The sequence below is a fragment of the Dendrobates tinctorius genome, unplaced genomic scaffold (assembly GCF_039654945.1).
Source record: "Dendrobates tinctorius isolate UK_male_01 unplaced genomic scaffold, ASM3965494v1 ptg000420l, whole genome shotgun sequence".
NCBI classification, from domain to species: domain Eukaryota; kingdom Metazoa; phylum Chordata; class Amphibia; order Anura; family Dendrobatidae; genus Dendrobates; species Dendrobates tinctorius.
This window is the reverse complement of record NW_027362084.1, coordinates 464,174-481,618: the sequence shown is the minus strand read 5'-3', so window position 1 is coordinate 481,618 and position 17,445 is coordinate 464,174. Positions and strand designations below refer to the sequence as shown.

Here is a 17,445-nt window from a genome sequence, read left to right as displayed (position 1 = left end):
AAAATTCACGCAGAAGCTATGGGACCCGCTTCAGTTTGCCTATAAGGAGAATCGTTCGGCAAACGACACTGTCAATCTGGCACTGAAGTACATTTTGGATCATACAGATGAACTGCACTCATATGTCCGGATTCTTTTCATGGACTTTAGCTCAGCGTTCAATACCATTGATCCGAATTTACTTCATAAGAAAATGGTAGCTCTTGGAGTCCCTCTTAACTTATGCTTGTGGATTTATAACTTCCTGACAGCCAGGATACAGAGTGTAAAAGTTGGACCATTCACTTCGGACACCTTGGTCACAAACATCGGGGCACCTCAGGGGTGTGTTTTGTCCCCGTTACTGTTTTCTCTCTATACGAATGATTGCATCTCTTCAGCAGACTCAGTAAAAATCTTGAAATTTGCCGAAGATATGACACTGATTGGTCTCATCAGGGGAAATGCTGAAGACTTGTATCGGAGTGAGGTGGAAAGAATATGTGACTGGTGTAAAGCCAATAATCTTGTACTCAACACTAAAAAAACTGCTGAGATGGTTGTGGATTTTAGGAGAGATCAACATGAGATACTTCCAATCTACATCCATGACGAAGTGGTTCTTAGGGTCACAGAGACCAAATTCCTTGGTGTTATCATCTCTCATGATCTTAAATGGGGGAAAAACGTGGATGCTGTTATAAGAAAAGCACAACAGAGGATGTTCTTCCTGCGTCAGCTGAAAAGATATGGTTTGTCTAAGAATCTGCTGATCTTATTCTTTAATGCTGTCATCAGATCTGTGATTTGTTCCTCTCTGATAGTCTGGTATGGGGGAGCCACTGCGCATGACAAACTCCGCTTACAAAGGACTTTCAGAACAGCAGAGAGAATTATAAGCTCCCCCCTGCCTAAAATCCAGGATCTTTATGATAAGAGTATTCGATCCCATGCATTGAAAATTTCATCCGATCCCTCTCACCCGGGACACTCCTCATTCCAACTACTCCCTTCAGGACGTCGCTTCAGAGTCCCCAAATGCAGTACCAACCGCCATATGAACAGCTTCTATCCACTCTGTTCAACAATTAAATCGTCATGTGTAGACTATATACTGTATCTGTCTTGTTAGATGTTACTTGTTGTATCTGTTGTTATATATTATGTTGCCTCTTTGCCACAAAGAATTCCTTGTATATATGTAATATGTACTTGGCGATAATAAATTTGATTTGATTGATTTGATTGATTGATTTGATTTGATTTGAAAAACAGCTGATTCCTTCTGCTCAGGCAATGTTCCCCAACTCTGAGGACTGTTTTTTCCAGCAGGATAATGCGCCATGCCACACAGCTAGGTCAATCAATGTGTGGATGATGGACCATCACATCAAATCCCTGTCATGGCCAGCCCAATCTCCAGACCTGAACCCCATTGAAAACCTCTGGAATGTAAAGAGGAAGATGGATAGTCACAAGCCATCAAAGAAGAGCTGCTTACATTTTGGTACCAGGAGTGGCATAAGGTCACCCAAAAGCAGTGTGAGAGACTGGTGGAAAGCAGCCAAGACGTATGAAAGCTGTGATTAACAATCATGGTTATTCCACAAAATATTGATTTCTGAATTCTTCCTGAGTTAAAACATTAGTATTGTTGTTTGTAAATTATTATGAACTTGTTTCTTTGCATTATTTGAGGTCTGCAAGCACTGCATTTTTTTGTTATTTTGACCATTTCTCATTTTATGAAAATAAATACAAAATTTAGTGCTTGGAAATTTGAAAACATGTTGTCAGCAGTTTATAGAATAAAAGAGCAATTTACATTTTACTCAAAAATATACCTATAAAGACAAAATTCATACAAACTGAAAATTTTGCAGTGGTCTCTTAATTTTTTCTGTCTGTTCTCTTTCTCGTTTTCTTTTCCTTCTAGTTTGTTCCTTCAATTGCACCCTTCTTTTCTCATTTTCCTCTCCATATTCTTGTATTTCCCCCTGCTCATCTAGTACCCTTCTTTCTAATTGTCTCCCACCTTTTTTGATTTCTCCCTCTTTCTCATGTATTTTCCCATTTTTCAAACGGTACCTCTTTCGTGTGGGCTCCCCTCTTTACTGTGGGCTCACTCTCCTTTACTGTGGGCTCACCTTACCGTGGGCTCCTCCCCTCTTCCCCTGGGCTCCTCCCCTCTGTTCCATAAGCTCCTCCCCTCTGTTCCATGGGTTCCTCCCCTCTGTCCCACGGGATGCCTCCTGCTTTTCCCATGGGATGCCCCCTGCTTTTCTATGAGATCCTCTCGGTCTTTCCTTTGAGCTCCCCCCTCCCCCCATTTTTTTCCTGTGGGGGCTCCCCTAGCCTCCATTTTTTCCTATGGGCCCCCACTCCCCATTTTTTCCTGTGGGGTACCCCCTTCCTTTTTTTCCTATGGCCCCCATCCCTTTTTTTCTTCCTCTGGGAGTCCCCCGATTTTCCTGTGAGCTCCCGCTGTTTTTCCTGTGGGCTCCCTCTTTCTCTCCTGAGTGCCCCTTCCCTCCTTTCCTGTCGGCTGCTTAAATGGAGTCTGTCATCCCATTTTTCGCCCATCAGCTGCCGGCACCGCCATCGGGCTTATCTACAGCATTCTGTAATTCTGTAGATAAGCCCCTGATGGCGGTGACGGCAGCTGATAGGCCGAAAATTAGGTGACAGATTCCCTTTAAGCCCTTCCTGTGAGCTCCCACCTCTCTTAAATCGACCCCTCTTTATTTGTGGACCCCCCTCTTTAGCATGGGTTTTTCCTTCTTTTGCTGGACCCCTTCCCTCTTTCACTGCTCCACCTCTTTCCCGTGTATTCCACATTTTTCTTGTATTCTCGTTTGCCACCCCTCTTTTTTTTAATTGCTCCCCCTTTTTTGTATTCTCCCCCTATTTGTTTGCTTCATCGTGATCAATTTCGTTCTTGTATTGTCTGTCTCGTTCGCTTGTTAGTTGACTTACTCTTTCTCGCATCCTTTAACTTTTTGCTTTCTCTCATTTGTTTTCTCTCGATTGTTACTTTGCTCGATTGTTCGATCTGTTGTTCAAACTTTGTAGCGTTAAGGGACATTGGGACCTACGAACTGCAACTGTGCAGGGTGCAGAATTGTGAATGCAGCTCTGGATGATAGAAGAATGCAATGTAGTTGCACATTCTTGATCTAAGCTATAATTCTTTATGGTGATTGTGAAGTAATGTACTACATGCACCTTATAGAATTGGTAATATCGCAAAGTTTTTAAAAATATATCACATATCAGATGTACTCTTACTTTGTAGTGTAGCTGAATGATGCCAAAAGTCATCCCAAAACTGCTGATCTTGGAATCCTTATCTGCTGGGTTCTAATGATTTTACACATTCGCTTCTCAATACTGTCTGTAGTTCTGAGATATTTCCATCCTTACGGACAAGATGTATAAAACATGGATTTGGAGCAACTTTATATTCAGTTTTCAAAGTGTGTGTATTAGCTGTGATTTCTAAAATATGGGGTGCTATATGCCTGTCATACCAGCAGGAGGCATCCTGCAAAACGCGCATTAGCAGATAGTGAAACACAGGAGAAAGCAGGTGGCGCATTCACTTCTGCTGTAAGATCCCAGTATATTTTCTGCATTAATAAAGCACAGGCTAAGTGAGATCAGATATTTATGTCCGCACGATATTTTAGTAAATTAGCTGCAAATACAATAAAAGATGAGAAATACATCTACCCTGACTATAATACAACCACTCACTAATATTAATGTGTAGATGAGATGATAAATTTCATATATACCTTTACAGTGGCCAGAGAAAAGTGTTTTCTCAGCATTGACTTAAAGGTACAGTATATTCCCATCATTAAAAGATATCACCTATTTGGATGGGGTCTGACTGATGGGACCCCCACTGATCCCAAGAACGGGAATGGAACAGTGGCCACACATGAAGCCCACAGGTCTGTTCAGATGACATATTTCAGTGCCCCACTGATTATCATTTGAATGTTTAATACATTTTACTGATCAGAATAGATTTTTTTTTTTTAAGATTTAAAGAGGTTTTCCCAAGATCAAAAGTTCATTTTAATCAATAGATCTTGGAATAATAATAAGCTCCACAATTGGATGTATTTAAATAAAATGTTCCTGTGCTGAGATAATCTTATAAATGTGTCCTTCCTGTGTACTGTGTAATGGCTTTGTCTGATCATACCACAGCTCCTGGGCAGGGGAGGAAGCCAAAGAGAGAATACAGACATTACAGCAGGGGATCACAGATGATACTTTTTGTGAGATAAAACATTTCCCTGCCTGTCAATTAACTGTTTTACTTATAAAAAAAAAAAAAAAAGAATTTGTGATTCCGTGCTGTCATTTCTGTATAGTTCCCCCCTGCCCCCCCTTGCCCAGGAGCTGTGGTATGATCAGACCATGCTCGTGTACGGTCAGGCACAGCCATTACGTAGTACACAGCAGGGGCACATTTATAAGATTATCTCGGCACAGGAACATTTTATTTATACACATCCAATTGTGGACGTTATTATTATTCCAAGATCTATTGATTAAAATGAACTTTTGTTTGTGGGAAAATCCCTTTGAGGCTAGTTTCACACTTGCTTTTTTTTGCAGCGCGTTTTTCCCGCAAAAAAACGCATTTAAAAAACGCATACATAAGCATACAACTGCTGCGTTTTTTTCAAGCATTTTTATGAGCATGCATGAAAAAAAACGCAGCGTTTTTATGCGTTTGTATGCGTTTTTAGCGCGTTTTTACCGCGTTTGCGGTTTTTTCCAACATTTTTAGGTGGCCCCTCACACTACCCAAACCATGACTTTACTAACCCTAACCCTAACCCTGACCCTAACCCTAACCCTGACCCTAACCCTTAACCAAATCATACTTAACCCTAACCCAAACCCTAAACCCTAACTAACCCTAACCCTGACCCTAACCCTGACCCTAACCCTTAACAAAACCATACTTAACCCTGACCCTAACCCTAACCCTGACCCTAACCCTTAACAAAACCATACTTAACCCTGACCCTAACCCTGACCCTAACCCTTAACAAAACCATACTTAACCCTGACCCTAACCCTAACCCTGACCCTAACCCTTAACAAAACCATACTTAACCCTGACCCTAACCCTAACCCTGACCCTGACCCTAACCCTGACCCTAACCCTAACCCTGACCCTAACCCTTAACAAAACTATACTTAACCCTAATCCTGACCCTAACCCTGACCCTAATCCTTAACAAAACCATACTTAACCCTAATCCTGACCCTGACCCTAACCCTAACCCTAACCCTGACCCTAACCCTTAACAAAACCATACTTAACCCTAATCCTGACCCTAACCCTGACCCTAATCCTTAACAAAACCATACTTAACCCTAATCCTGACCCTAACCCTGACCCTAACCCTAACCCTGACCCTAACCCTTAACAAAACCATACTTAACCCTAATCCTGACCCTAACCATGACCCTAATCCTTAACAAAACCATACTTAACCCTAACCCTGACCCAAACCCCAACCCTAACCCTAACCCTAAACCCCCTTAACTAACCCTAACTCTAACCCAAACCCCTAAATTGCATGGTTAAAAAAAAAAAAACGCATATGCAAAAAAAACGCATACATGAGCATGCCAGTGCGCACATATGCGCATCCATAGGCTATAATGGCCATTTTTAGCGCAAAACGTGCGCATACGTGCGCATGCGCTTTTTTGCAGGGCCAAAAAATGCAACATGCTGCGTCTGGAAAATCCCAACGCACACCCCAAAAAAACGCAGCGCATGAAAATCGCATACATGCGCTGACCAGTGCGCAGGTATGCGCACCCATGTTAAATATAGGGGAAAAAACGCATGCGCAGGTGTGCGTTTTTTTCCAGCGCTAAAAAACGCAAATGTGAAACCAGCCTGAGTCTAGTCTAGTCTCACATGCAATGGCATGTCAGACATTAGCAGAGTAGTGTGTATGTGTATTGGTCTGTGAAGACTGTGTGAATATAGCCCAACGTCACACCTTATCATAATAGAGTGCAGGTACCCAGTAAGAGAAATTTTCTGTAAAAGATGAGTGGAATCATGGAAGCTCAGTCTTCAGTAATCCCAGTCTTCAGTAATCCCATCCGGAGCAATTCCAGGAGGCATGAAAACAACTGTGCTGCACATAACTTGCCAACATAATGAAAATAATAGCAATATAAAAAATTCTACTTCTGAGTTAAGATGGCTTCATCTACTTTACTTTCAGATGTATTTGGGTGCTATTCTGTACTTTTTAATTAGAATGGAATCTCCTTTGTGGAACAAATGTCTAGCTGGGGGAGCGATGGTTGAGGAGCTTATTGCTTTCTCTTAGATTATTAAGATCAATGTGTTAATCGTAAGCAGTATTTTGCCAAGCGCCCTGTAATGAACACTGCGGGTGACTTGCATCTTGTAATTTAATAGTCACTGTTAGTTTAATAAACTTTGCGCAAATCAATAGTGTTACACACCTGTCCTGCATATCTCGGGCTCCGCTTCCTTCCCCTGAGCCTGCTGCCCCCTCTTGTGCTCCACGTTGGGTTTTGCAAGTTGCTCAGCGTGGATCAATGATATCAACTCTATAGACCAGTGTTTCCCAACTTCAGTACTCAAGACCCACCAACAGGTCATGTTTTCAGGATTTCCTTAACATTGCCTAGGTAATGGAATCAATGCTTGAGCAGGTGATGAAATTATCACCCGTGCATTACTAAGGTGTCCTTGAAACTTGACCTGCTGGTCGGTCTTGAGGAATGGAATTAGAAAACAGTGCCCTAGATCTATTTAGCAGAAAGTTTGTAAATTTTACCAAGCAAATTTTGGTAGGTCATCTTCTGAGGCTACATCACATTCAAAAATGTTTTCTGGCTTAATTGCCTAATCCGGACATCTTTTCCAGTACTCTCCCTCCCTCCCTTCACCCACCCACACTCGCTCCCTCCCTTCACCCACCCACACTCGCTCCCTCCCTTCACCCACCCACACTCGCTCCCTCCCTTCACCCACCCACACTCGCTCCCTCCCTTCACCCACCCACTCTCGCTCCCTCCCTTCACCCACCCACTCTCCAACCCTCCCATTCACCCACCCACTCCCTTCATCCACCCTCCCTCCTGCCCTCCCTTCATCAACCCGCCCTCCCGCCCTCCCTTCATCCACGCTCCCTCCCGCCCTCCCTTCATCCACCCTCCCTCCCTTCATCCACCCTCCCTTCATCCACCCTCCCTTCATCCAATCCCTTCATCCACCCTCCCTCCCGCCCTCCGTTCATCCACCCTCCCTCCCGCCCTCTCTTCATCCACCCTCCCGCCCTCCCTTCATCCACCCTCCCGCCCTCCCTTCATCCACCCTCCCGCCCTCCCTTCATCCACCCTCCCGCCCTCCCTTCATCCACCCTCCCTTCATCCACCCTCCCTCCCGCCCTCCCTTCATCCACCCTCCCTCCCTCCCTTCATCCACCCTCCCTCCCGCCCTCCCTTCATCCACCCTCCCTCCCGCCCTCCCTTCATCCACCCTTCCTCCCGCCCTCCCTTCATCCACCCTCCCTCCCGCCCTCCCTTCATCCACCCTCCCTCCCTCCTGCCCGCCCTTTATCCACCCAAAATCCCACCCGCCCTTTATCCACCCGCCCTCCCTCCCGCCTGCCCTTCATCCACCTGCCCTCCCTTCATCCACCTGCCCTCCCTTCATCCACCTGCCCTCCCTTCATCCGCCCTCCCTTCATCCAATCCCTTCATCCAAAACCCTTCATCCACCCTCCCTCCCGCCCTCCCTTCATCCACCCTCCCTCCCGCCCTCCCTTCATCCACCCTCCCTCCCGCCCTCCCTTCATCCACCCTCCCTCCCGCCCTCCCTTCATCCATCCACCCAACCGCCCTCCCTTCATCCATCCACCCAACCGCCCTTCCTTCATCCATCCACCCAACCGCCCTCAATCCATATATCCATCCGCCACTCTTGGACCTGATTTAGTGTTCCTTTGAACCAAAGCTGCTTCAGCAGGTAGGTTTTCCAAATGCAGGCAAAATTGTTCACCCCAATTAACTCATTTGTTCAACTCCAAATTGGCGAGTTATTGCTCCTGCTTTATTCAATATTTTCCCAAATCGCAGCCCACAGCAGTCATCAATGTGCCACACGGCTTAAAGCCTTAATCTAGTTATTTTAAATAAGCTCTTATCACCGGGACGGCGTATTTTGCAGCATTGCGTCTTCACTTTTAAGCGTTTGATAAATGGTTGCATAAAACAAGCGTGACATACTAACTTTACACTCCTCATAAACTCTGGAAATTTCATTGACTTCCAGTGGGGCTCTGCTGAATTTAATAAGGGCTCCTGATGGTATCTCTCATGTATTAATCATGTTGTACTCAAACTCATTATGCTGTAGCATTAAAAGAAGAAAAATATCTGGTAGGTGGCAAACATTCTTTAATCCAAGGAGTAATGCAAGAAACGTAACTTAAAAGGATTGTCCGGCTTTGATGTACAAGTCTGCAGTCACTCTATGTGACTGCAGACTTGTGAATCCTCACAACGCACGCTGTCCGGATTCTCTGGTGCATCTTATCCGACAGGTAAGATGTTGGGGATAACCGTTTAAAGGGGTTGTCCAGGCTTGGGGTTTAAGCCTGTAGTCACTCTGTGACTATGACTGTGTGATCTGTATACTTCTGGCCACATTCCAACTAGATGTCTACAGTCTTGCTCAATTCACTTGTATTAACACCCTTTCTGAGCATGTTCGCTCGTCATCATCTTCGATCGCTGCAAAGTCAGCTTGGGTTTAATCACTCTGCAAACATACCCTTTAAATAAAAACTGACCAATCATAGTTCATGTTTTTAAATCTGACTGATCCCTGTCATGTGTGGTGCATTGGGAAAGACTGTGGCTCGTCACCAAGATTTGTCCTTTCACGTGACTATTACTGCTAGATCATTGGAGCCAATGAATACTCACGAGACACGAGAGGACAAAAGCCAGTGAGAGGAGAGCAATCTCTTCTCTGTATACGAGGTGTCATGCTGATTGACAGCCAGTTCCCCACTGCTGACGTCATGCTGATTGACAGCCGACTTTCCACTGCCTAAATGGAAGGGAGCCGGCTGTCAATCAGCATGACGTCAGCAGTGACGCCCCATTGCCAGATCAGCCCGGGAAGAGGAGGTGCTTCTCTATTGACAGAAGGCCAAATGAAGCAGGAGAATCACTGGCAGGAGTGGTCCATATCCACTTTGCGCTTACAGAGATGGTCAACCTGCCAGAACAGGCAAGTAGCTATCAACTCTCTGCCTGCGAGATCTTAGCCCCGTAAGGAAAAATAAGCAATGTCCCAGATAACTCCTTCAAATTATTATAATTTGTAGCAACTGCCAAAAGTAATAGATTTAATAATGTAATAAAAATAGTTAATATATAAATAATAAAGAAAAATAATAAAAATTTGCTCAAAAGCAAAACCTAAATATTGACTAGAGGATAGTGTTCCCCTGTATAATAAGAAATAAGTATTTGATTGTACAAATATGTATCAAATCACCTTTCGCTAGCGTCACATATTCCAAAATGAGAGGCGCGGGATGACCAGCTTTGAAAAATACACGATTTTCTGATACTCTGTCAAGAGTTGTTTATGCGGTATGTCTCTATGTCGCCACAAAGTGGTCGTGAAGTGAATTGCAGCCCATCAAGATCTTATGTGATGGAAAATTAGAGTTCTTTTGCGAAATTAGGGCAAAGGTTAAGGGTGGACGGTAGGTGTAGATCTCCAGATGTGTTTGCAGCTCCAATACCCAAAATTGCTGCAATATTCCATGAGCGCAGCTAAATTTGTTGTAATATCAGAAGATCTAAATTGTAATGTTCAGAAGGTGTGAGAGTGTGATGGCATTTCTCCTGTAAAGCACCGTTTCCGTCTCTCCTGAGCCGGTGTCTCTGTAGATCTGAAGACCGTTTGCAAGAAGGAGAATAATGAATCTGTTTGCAGAAGCGAGCCACAGACGGCGTACCTTCCATTTGCAGTTCTGTACTTGTGTGAATGGCTCGCCTCTCCTCTCCTCCCCGCCGGCTTTGATAGACTCAGCCGAGCTGCCGATAAGAGGAGTAATCAGAAAATTGAGGGAAACATTTTTTGCTATGATAATCTTATCAGTTTCTGAATAAACAGTGGTGTCGAAAAGTACCGCAATATTGGCGCGCACCTTGGCTCCTCTCCGGCTGGCTGAGGTTATGTGATGGGATTGATCTGAAAGAATCTTCAGCGTGTTTGGCTCGGTACTTATTTACTTTTCATAATTTTTTTTTTTTATGTTTTGCTTTTGAATATTTGCTTTAATATCAGATAAATTGTTTTGAGAATTGTGGATTGGGAATCAGAATGCGCTGTTTTTTTTTTTTTATTCCTTGTAATTTCATATACTTTTGTATGATTTTATTTTGCCTTAATTGTGTATTTTTCTTTTCTTATCGAATATTGTTAAAATGGGGTAACAAAAGATTACATCTTGGCAGCCTATTCTTTGGCGCAGTAAACAAGTTAAAGCTGCATGTAAAAACTCTCATTATCCCTATATAATACACAGATCTTTGGGATATTGACAGATCCAACAATTCTGGTTGCAAGTTTTTTCCCGGACTCTGATATTGAATTGATAATTCTTAGGCTCCCAACACCCCACAATCAGCTGATTAAAGGGGCGGGGGGGCACCCTACTTTGGCAAGTAGTGCATCCTCTTCCCGGTTTACCAGGCGCTGTTAAAACTATCTTTATGCTTTTAAAAATGACGAAGATTTATATTTTTTCACACTATCCTGTGGTTACCCCCAAGAAAATCACTCCTAATAATGTAACACAAGTTCATATTTTTGCCAGAATCTCTTCTGGTGATGGTGGAAAGACGTACGGACCGTCGTTGCAATTCTTTCCCAGGGGTGCCAAGTCTGCCATAGCCTTAGCATATGGATTGGGTTATGTCTTTAATAATTGGCATCAGCAGATGGCTGTCTCATTGTATGAATTAAGTGCATATGACAATATTAATAGAATCTCCCCTAACACACATTTTCTTCCAACGTGGAGCTTCTTTGTCAAAGCGCAATGGAGGAATTGACCCCAAGTGCAAATAAAGCAATTTTCTCCATTTACCATGTAACAATAACAGGAAGATAAAACACTTAATGTGTCATTACGATCAAGCTCTGACGTTTAATTAAGGCCGCTCAGAAGCTACAAAACTGCAGTCTGAATTTTAGATAAAAGCGTCTGCATCCTTGCAGGAACAGTGCGGTATTTTGCAGTACTGGCCGCCATGGCCCTGCCGGTGCTCCACTTCAGCTCAGTGCCGGCACTGCTGCTCCCACCGCGCTTTATGCTTCTGCTCACAAGGGCTAAAAGATTTGGCCTGTAAGCAGGTGTCGTCAGACCCTTGCTTGGCGCGATGGGCTGTGGCATCTCTGAAGGCTCTGACTGGGAATCTCATGAATGCAAATTGGCTTTGGTTTCCAGGGCTAGTCGGGGCCCGTGAGCCTTGATTGACATCTCTTACTGACAGGTCAGCTTCTTTCTTGAATCATTTTGTTAAGAGCTGAAAGCGGAGGCCTGGGCCGATCCAGCTGGAGACGAGGAGGGTACAGTAATATCCATGAATTGGAGGCCGATGTGCTCACAAAGATTCTTCTGTGTCATATCACTGACTTAATTTGTTTTTCATCTATGCTGTGTTTATAACCAAAATGTGTGCATTCATCTTAGTATAGCCGTAGGATTACATTTATAAAATTAAAGGGGTTTTCCAGTTTCAGAAAACAAACTACACTTAACTTACACTGCCTCCATCGCTGCTCCCAATGTCTGTTATTGTCTGCAGCGCAGATATCATAGCGGCTCATGCTGTCATCTCAGGCCGAGGACAGTGATTGCCTACCATACTGTCGATGTGATGTCAGCTTTGCAGACAATAACAAATTCTTGGAACAGAAGTGGACACTGCACTCTGGACCTGGAGAAGGTGAGTAAAGAATGATTTGATTTTTTTTTTTTTTTTTTCTTTTTTGTAAAAGAAGCTTAGCTGGTGAAAAGGTTTCCAAAAATAGAAAACTCCTATAAGGCTACTGAGAGGTGCCCCAAGACTTTATTAATTATCACATATTCTTAGAATGGGTCATTTATATAAGATTGGTGAGGTCCAATTCATGGCACATCTACCTTTTGAGCTGGTTGAAAGCTCCTCCATATACTTAATCGTTTATCAAACTCAGCGCCCCATGTGAGAGTGGCTGTGCTTGGTATTACACCTCAGGCTTGTTAATATATACAGCTCTGGCTGCAAAATTTTCAGTTTTTCTGATTTTTCTCTTTATAGGTATATTTTTGAGTAAATGTCAATTGCTCTTTTATTCTATAAACTACTGACAACATGTCTCCGAAGTTCCAAGCACTAAATTTTGTATTTATTTTCAGAAAATGAGTAATGGTCAAAATAACAAAAAAATGCAGTGCTGGCAGACCTCAAATAATGCTAAGAAAACAAGTTCATAATCATTAACAAGCAACAATACTAATATTTTATCTCAGGAAGAGTTCAGAAATCAATATTTTGTGGAATAACCATGATTGTTAATCACAGCTTTCATGCGTCTTGGCTGCTTTCCACCAGTCTCTCACACTGCTTTTGGGTGACCTTATGCCACTCCTGGTACAAAAATGTAAGCAGTTCTTCTTTGTTTGATGGCTTGTGACTATCCATCATCCTCTTGATTACATTCCAGAGGTTTTCAGTGGGGTTCAGTTCTGAAGATTGGGCTGGCCGTGACAGGGATTTGATGTGGTGGTCCTTCATCCACACATTGATTGACCTAGTTGTGTGGCATGGCGCATTTTCCTGCTGGAAAAACCAGTCCTCAGAGTTTGGGAACATTGCCTGAGCAGAAGGAATCAACTATTTTTCCAGGATAACCTTGTATGCGGCTTGATTCATACATCCTTTGTAAAGAGTAACCTGCCCAATTCCAGGCTTGCTGAAGTGAAGCTTCCCCAGATCATCACCAGTCCTCCACCAAATTTCACCGTGGGTACAAGACACTGTGGCTTGTACACCTCTCCAGGTCTCCGTCTAACCATTAGATGACCAGGTGTTGGGCAAAGCTGAAAATTAGACTCATCAGAGAAGATTAACTTACTCTAGTCTCCTCGGTCCAATGCTTATGGTCTTTGGCAAAACTTCAGCGTGGCTATCCTTTGCTTCTCATTGATGAAAGGCTTTTTCCTACCTTTACATGACTTGAGCCCTGCCTCTAGGAGCCTGTTACGAACTGTTCTTGCCATGCATTTCACCCCAGCTGCCATTTGTCATTCCTTTTGTAGGTCACTTGATGTCATCCTGCTGTTGCAATGTCTGCTGCTTGACCTTGTTGTAATGGACTGCCATCTTAGAAATTTTAAGGATGGAGGCAACATCCTCTCTGTATCCCTGTGCTTGTAAAGCCAGAATTGAGCCCTTCTTTTCCTCACTCAAGACTTTTCTTTTTCAACTCCTTTGGCATGGTTAAAAGGTATTTTTTCATTCCTATTACTTTTGTGATATTACTAGCACTTGTTTTGCCATCCAGCTTGTTCTATTGTAAGAGGATTGTGAACACCACAGCAGTGTTTGGTTTTTTTTTTATACTTTCCTTTGTTAAGTAAGATTTGGTTCAGGTGATCCCCTAATCAGAAGCACATTAAGTAGAATGAGGTGTACCATGGTCGGAATTCAACTGACATTGGAAAGGAATGGCTGGCAGACATGGAGAGAAGCTGATTTTTATAAAACTGTGGAGTGGTCAATTAATTTTTGGCAGAGGTGTGTGTGTATATGTGTATATATGTGTGTGTGTATGTGTATATATGTATATATATATGTATATATATATATATATATGTGTGTGTATATATACACTAGCTGAAGAGCCCGGCGCTGCCCGGGCATAGTAACTAATTGTTGTTAGTTATAGCAAGTTATAATTATCCCCCATTCCATAGTCCCGTGCCCATACACACATCATACATATCCACGATCCCATAGTCACGTGCCCATATACCCTTCATACATATCCGCCATCCCATAGTCCCATGCCCATATACCCATCACACATCCTCCATCCCATAGTCAACCATTATGACATCATAATGAGCGGCGGGGCTTGCAACCTATGATGAATCAGCGTCGCCATGGCAACCATTATGACATAATGAGGGGCGGGGCTTGATGCGCGCACACTTTTTCCCCAGTATTTAGATAGGGGCAAAATTGTTTTGTTGAATTGGAACGAGCGGGGTTAAAATTTCGCCTCACAACATAGCCTATGACGCTCTCGGGGTCCAGACGTGTGACTGTGCCAAATTTTGTGGCTGTAGCTGCGACGGTGCGGATGCCTATCCCGGACACACACACACACACACACACACACACACACACACACACACACACACACACATACATACATACATACATACATACATACACACTTTGAGCTTTATATATTAGATATACACTTAGAATAGGTCATCAATTTACTAGATCTTAGGGGTCCAACTTTATATATATATATATATATATATATATATATATATATATATGTATATGTATATATATATATATATCAATTTCTGTGCTTGGTACTGTACCTCGGTCCCTTTTACAATTTCTGTGCTTGGTACTGTACCTCGGTCCCTTTTACAATTTCTGTGCTTGGTACTGTACCTCGGTCCCTTTTACAATTTCTGTGCTTGGTACTGTAGCTATGTCCCTTTTACAATTTCTGTGCTTGGTACTGTACCTCGGTCCCTTTTACAATTTCTGTGCTTGGTACTGTACCTCGGTCCCTTTTACAATCGCTGTGCCTGGTACTTGTAGCTATGTCCCTTTTACTTAAATGGAGCTGACCTGCAGTGCAAGCCGTGGATGGAGTCCTTTGATCATTTTAATCAGCTGATTTCTGAAAGGGCGCCACCGATCGGTAGCTGATTTCATTTTTATTTCCATGTGCAAATGTGGTAAGCTCCCAATTTTGATAAATCCTACCTGTTTAGTAACTGCAATTTTATAACTTGATGGGATTGTTGGATTATGGCAACCCTATCTAAGATAACAGCACGCAGTAAAACTCTGGTCCAGGACGTAGATGCCATGGAATTTTATCTCAAGGGGATTTTTTTAATGTAGTATTTCATGTTGGCCTCTCTGGTGTCAACTTTACAATCTGGCTCATAGAGGTGGTTAACGGACCTCCCCCACATTGGCTGCCATATTTCCTAATAGGGCATGTTAGCTGTTTCTGTCTTGATGAGACATCCAATTTTTGGGGGATTCTTGTAGCCAGTGCCTTACGGTCTATTTACACAGCAGCACTATTGTGTAGGAGCTTTTCTAGAAACTCTGTTCCATGATGATCTTGCGGTTTAAACATAATGCAGATAGCCTGCAAAAGAGCAAAATTCTTGTTCATCGGGTGAAATTATCTTTTGTATTGCACAAGAGCTCTTCGTTCTCGGCAGCACATTGTCTGGTGTAAACAGGACCCGTGCTACCCAGCACAATGACGGCCTATGTGCACTGACTAATAGATTCAAGGTCGTTCAGTGTGCACCTGAAGAGCGATTCACTATGCTAATAAACAGCTGACTACGATCAAGCAACTACATAGCTGATGGGCAGTCATTTATTGCCACTGATTGGTTCATGTAAATCGATTTTAAGAGCACAAAGTGACTTAAGTTGTACCTGTAACCTGGTTAAAAGTGTCCATTTTATGCTCTTGTTTTATTCCTGCTGCTCCCCTGGGTATTCAGTTTTGTTTTGTTTTTTTTCTAAACTCTACCACCTGGTTCCAGAGATATGGGTCTTTTTTATTTTGTGATAATTTTTGTATGCGCTATACCAAAAAGGCGCTGCTTACAGGATCCTCAGGGGTGTGTCTGTAGGCTGCCCCACATTATTACCCTGTTGGCCTCACCCCTTTTGTAAAGGCCATGAAAAGTAGCACTGAATATAAAGGTCCGTATCTCTGGAACTGGATGGAAAATGTAAAAAAAAATAAAAAAAATGGCCTACTCAGGGAAGCAGCGGGAATAAAACGTGAGCAAAAGCATGACACTTTGACTTTGGTGACAAATCTCTTTTAAGAGAAAGCAGAGTGACTCCTTTTTCTAGTACTGTATTGCTGCCGTTCATCTACCCACTTGTAGCTTTTTGTCATGTTCATCTTCTCTGCTTCATCCAATCAATACTTTGTAGCTTTTAATTACTTGAACTATAAAAATCAGCCACCCTATAAGATTAGCAGTCACCTTGAATAAATTATTCCGAAGTTATTACCCTCAATCAAAAATGCTGCGTTGTTGTCCTTCCGGAGCCTCTGCGCTCGTATTAATACACCTCTGAATGTTTGTGTCCCTGCAGCTCACCGCAGAACTGAGTCTCTTGAAGTCGCAGATGAGCACGACGGAGCTGGGCACCTCCATCACAAGTGAGGCCGTCAACTCTCTCAGGTCAGTGAGAAGAAAAGTTGTCCCGTTGGTTGGTGGATTACACGGGTGCTGTTTGTTTCTGTTTGCCAATAATACTGGAGAAGAGAGTCTTAGAGAGCAGTTGCCCCCTGGCCCTCTGACACATTAGGGGGGAATAGTTATTGATTTTGCTTGAATATTTGCCTCTGATTCTATGGTGGTAAGGGTTGCAGTGCTTAAAAGGGATTTACACAAGTTTTGTAAGAATGACCTGCATAAGCCGGTAGCGGCAGATCAGTGTGAGCACTCAGTCTCCCACCACCACCGTTCTGATGTTGAGGACTTAAGCCAAGGACAGGTAAATGTTTATTAGTAATGGAAAACCCCTTTAATTATCTCAGTTTCCACCAGTGTCCTATCAGGATTGGGCCTCTGTGCAAGAGCAATGTAGGGACCCTTTGTAGCCCAGTAGCTCATCATAATGCACAATTTCACCTGCTTTAGAAATGGGCTGCCTTGTGTCCTAGCGGAAAATTATTGGCTCTCCGTGAAGGGCAACCCTCTTAAGCCTTCTATATGGGAACGCTGGTCATAGGAAGTTTAATCAAATTCTGCTTTGATATCTCTGATCCAATGATTGATTCCAGAGAAATACATATTTTTCTGGTATGCAAATTAGCTGAAATGATCTCTGCCAGATTAATGGCATGATTACCATTGGTTCCAGCAATCTGACTTCCAGTGATGAGTGAGTTAACTTACTATTTTGAGAATAACCCTTTAACTTTTGTTGCTGCATGTATGGCTTTAGCATGATTTCTGTGTGAGTACGTCGAGGTTCTGTGCGAGAACTAAAAGACAATTGCGCATGCCCGAATACTAGAAGACAATGAACTAGAAGACAATGGCGCATGCCCGAGAA

General features: G+C 43.1%; 1 protein-coding gene across 3 annotated transcripts in view; it reads left to right on the top strand.

Moving 5' to 3' along the window:
• Nucleotides 1-17,445, top strand: part of LOC141076507 (mitotic spindle assembly checkpoint protein MAD1-like) — a 620,485-nt gene that overhangs the window by 277,174 nt on the left and 325,866 nt on the right. For all 3 annotated transcript variants that reach the window (XM_073563984.1, XM_073563986.1, XM_073563985.1), the window contains exon 5: nucleotides 16,477-16,565. In XM_073563984.1, coding sequence (XP_073420085.1) covers nucleotides 16,477-16,565 — 89 coding nt within the window. The remainder of the gene's footprint in view (nucleotides 1-16,476; nucleotides 16,566-17,445) is intronic.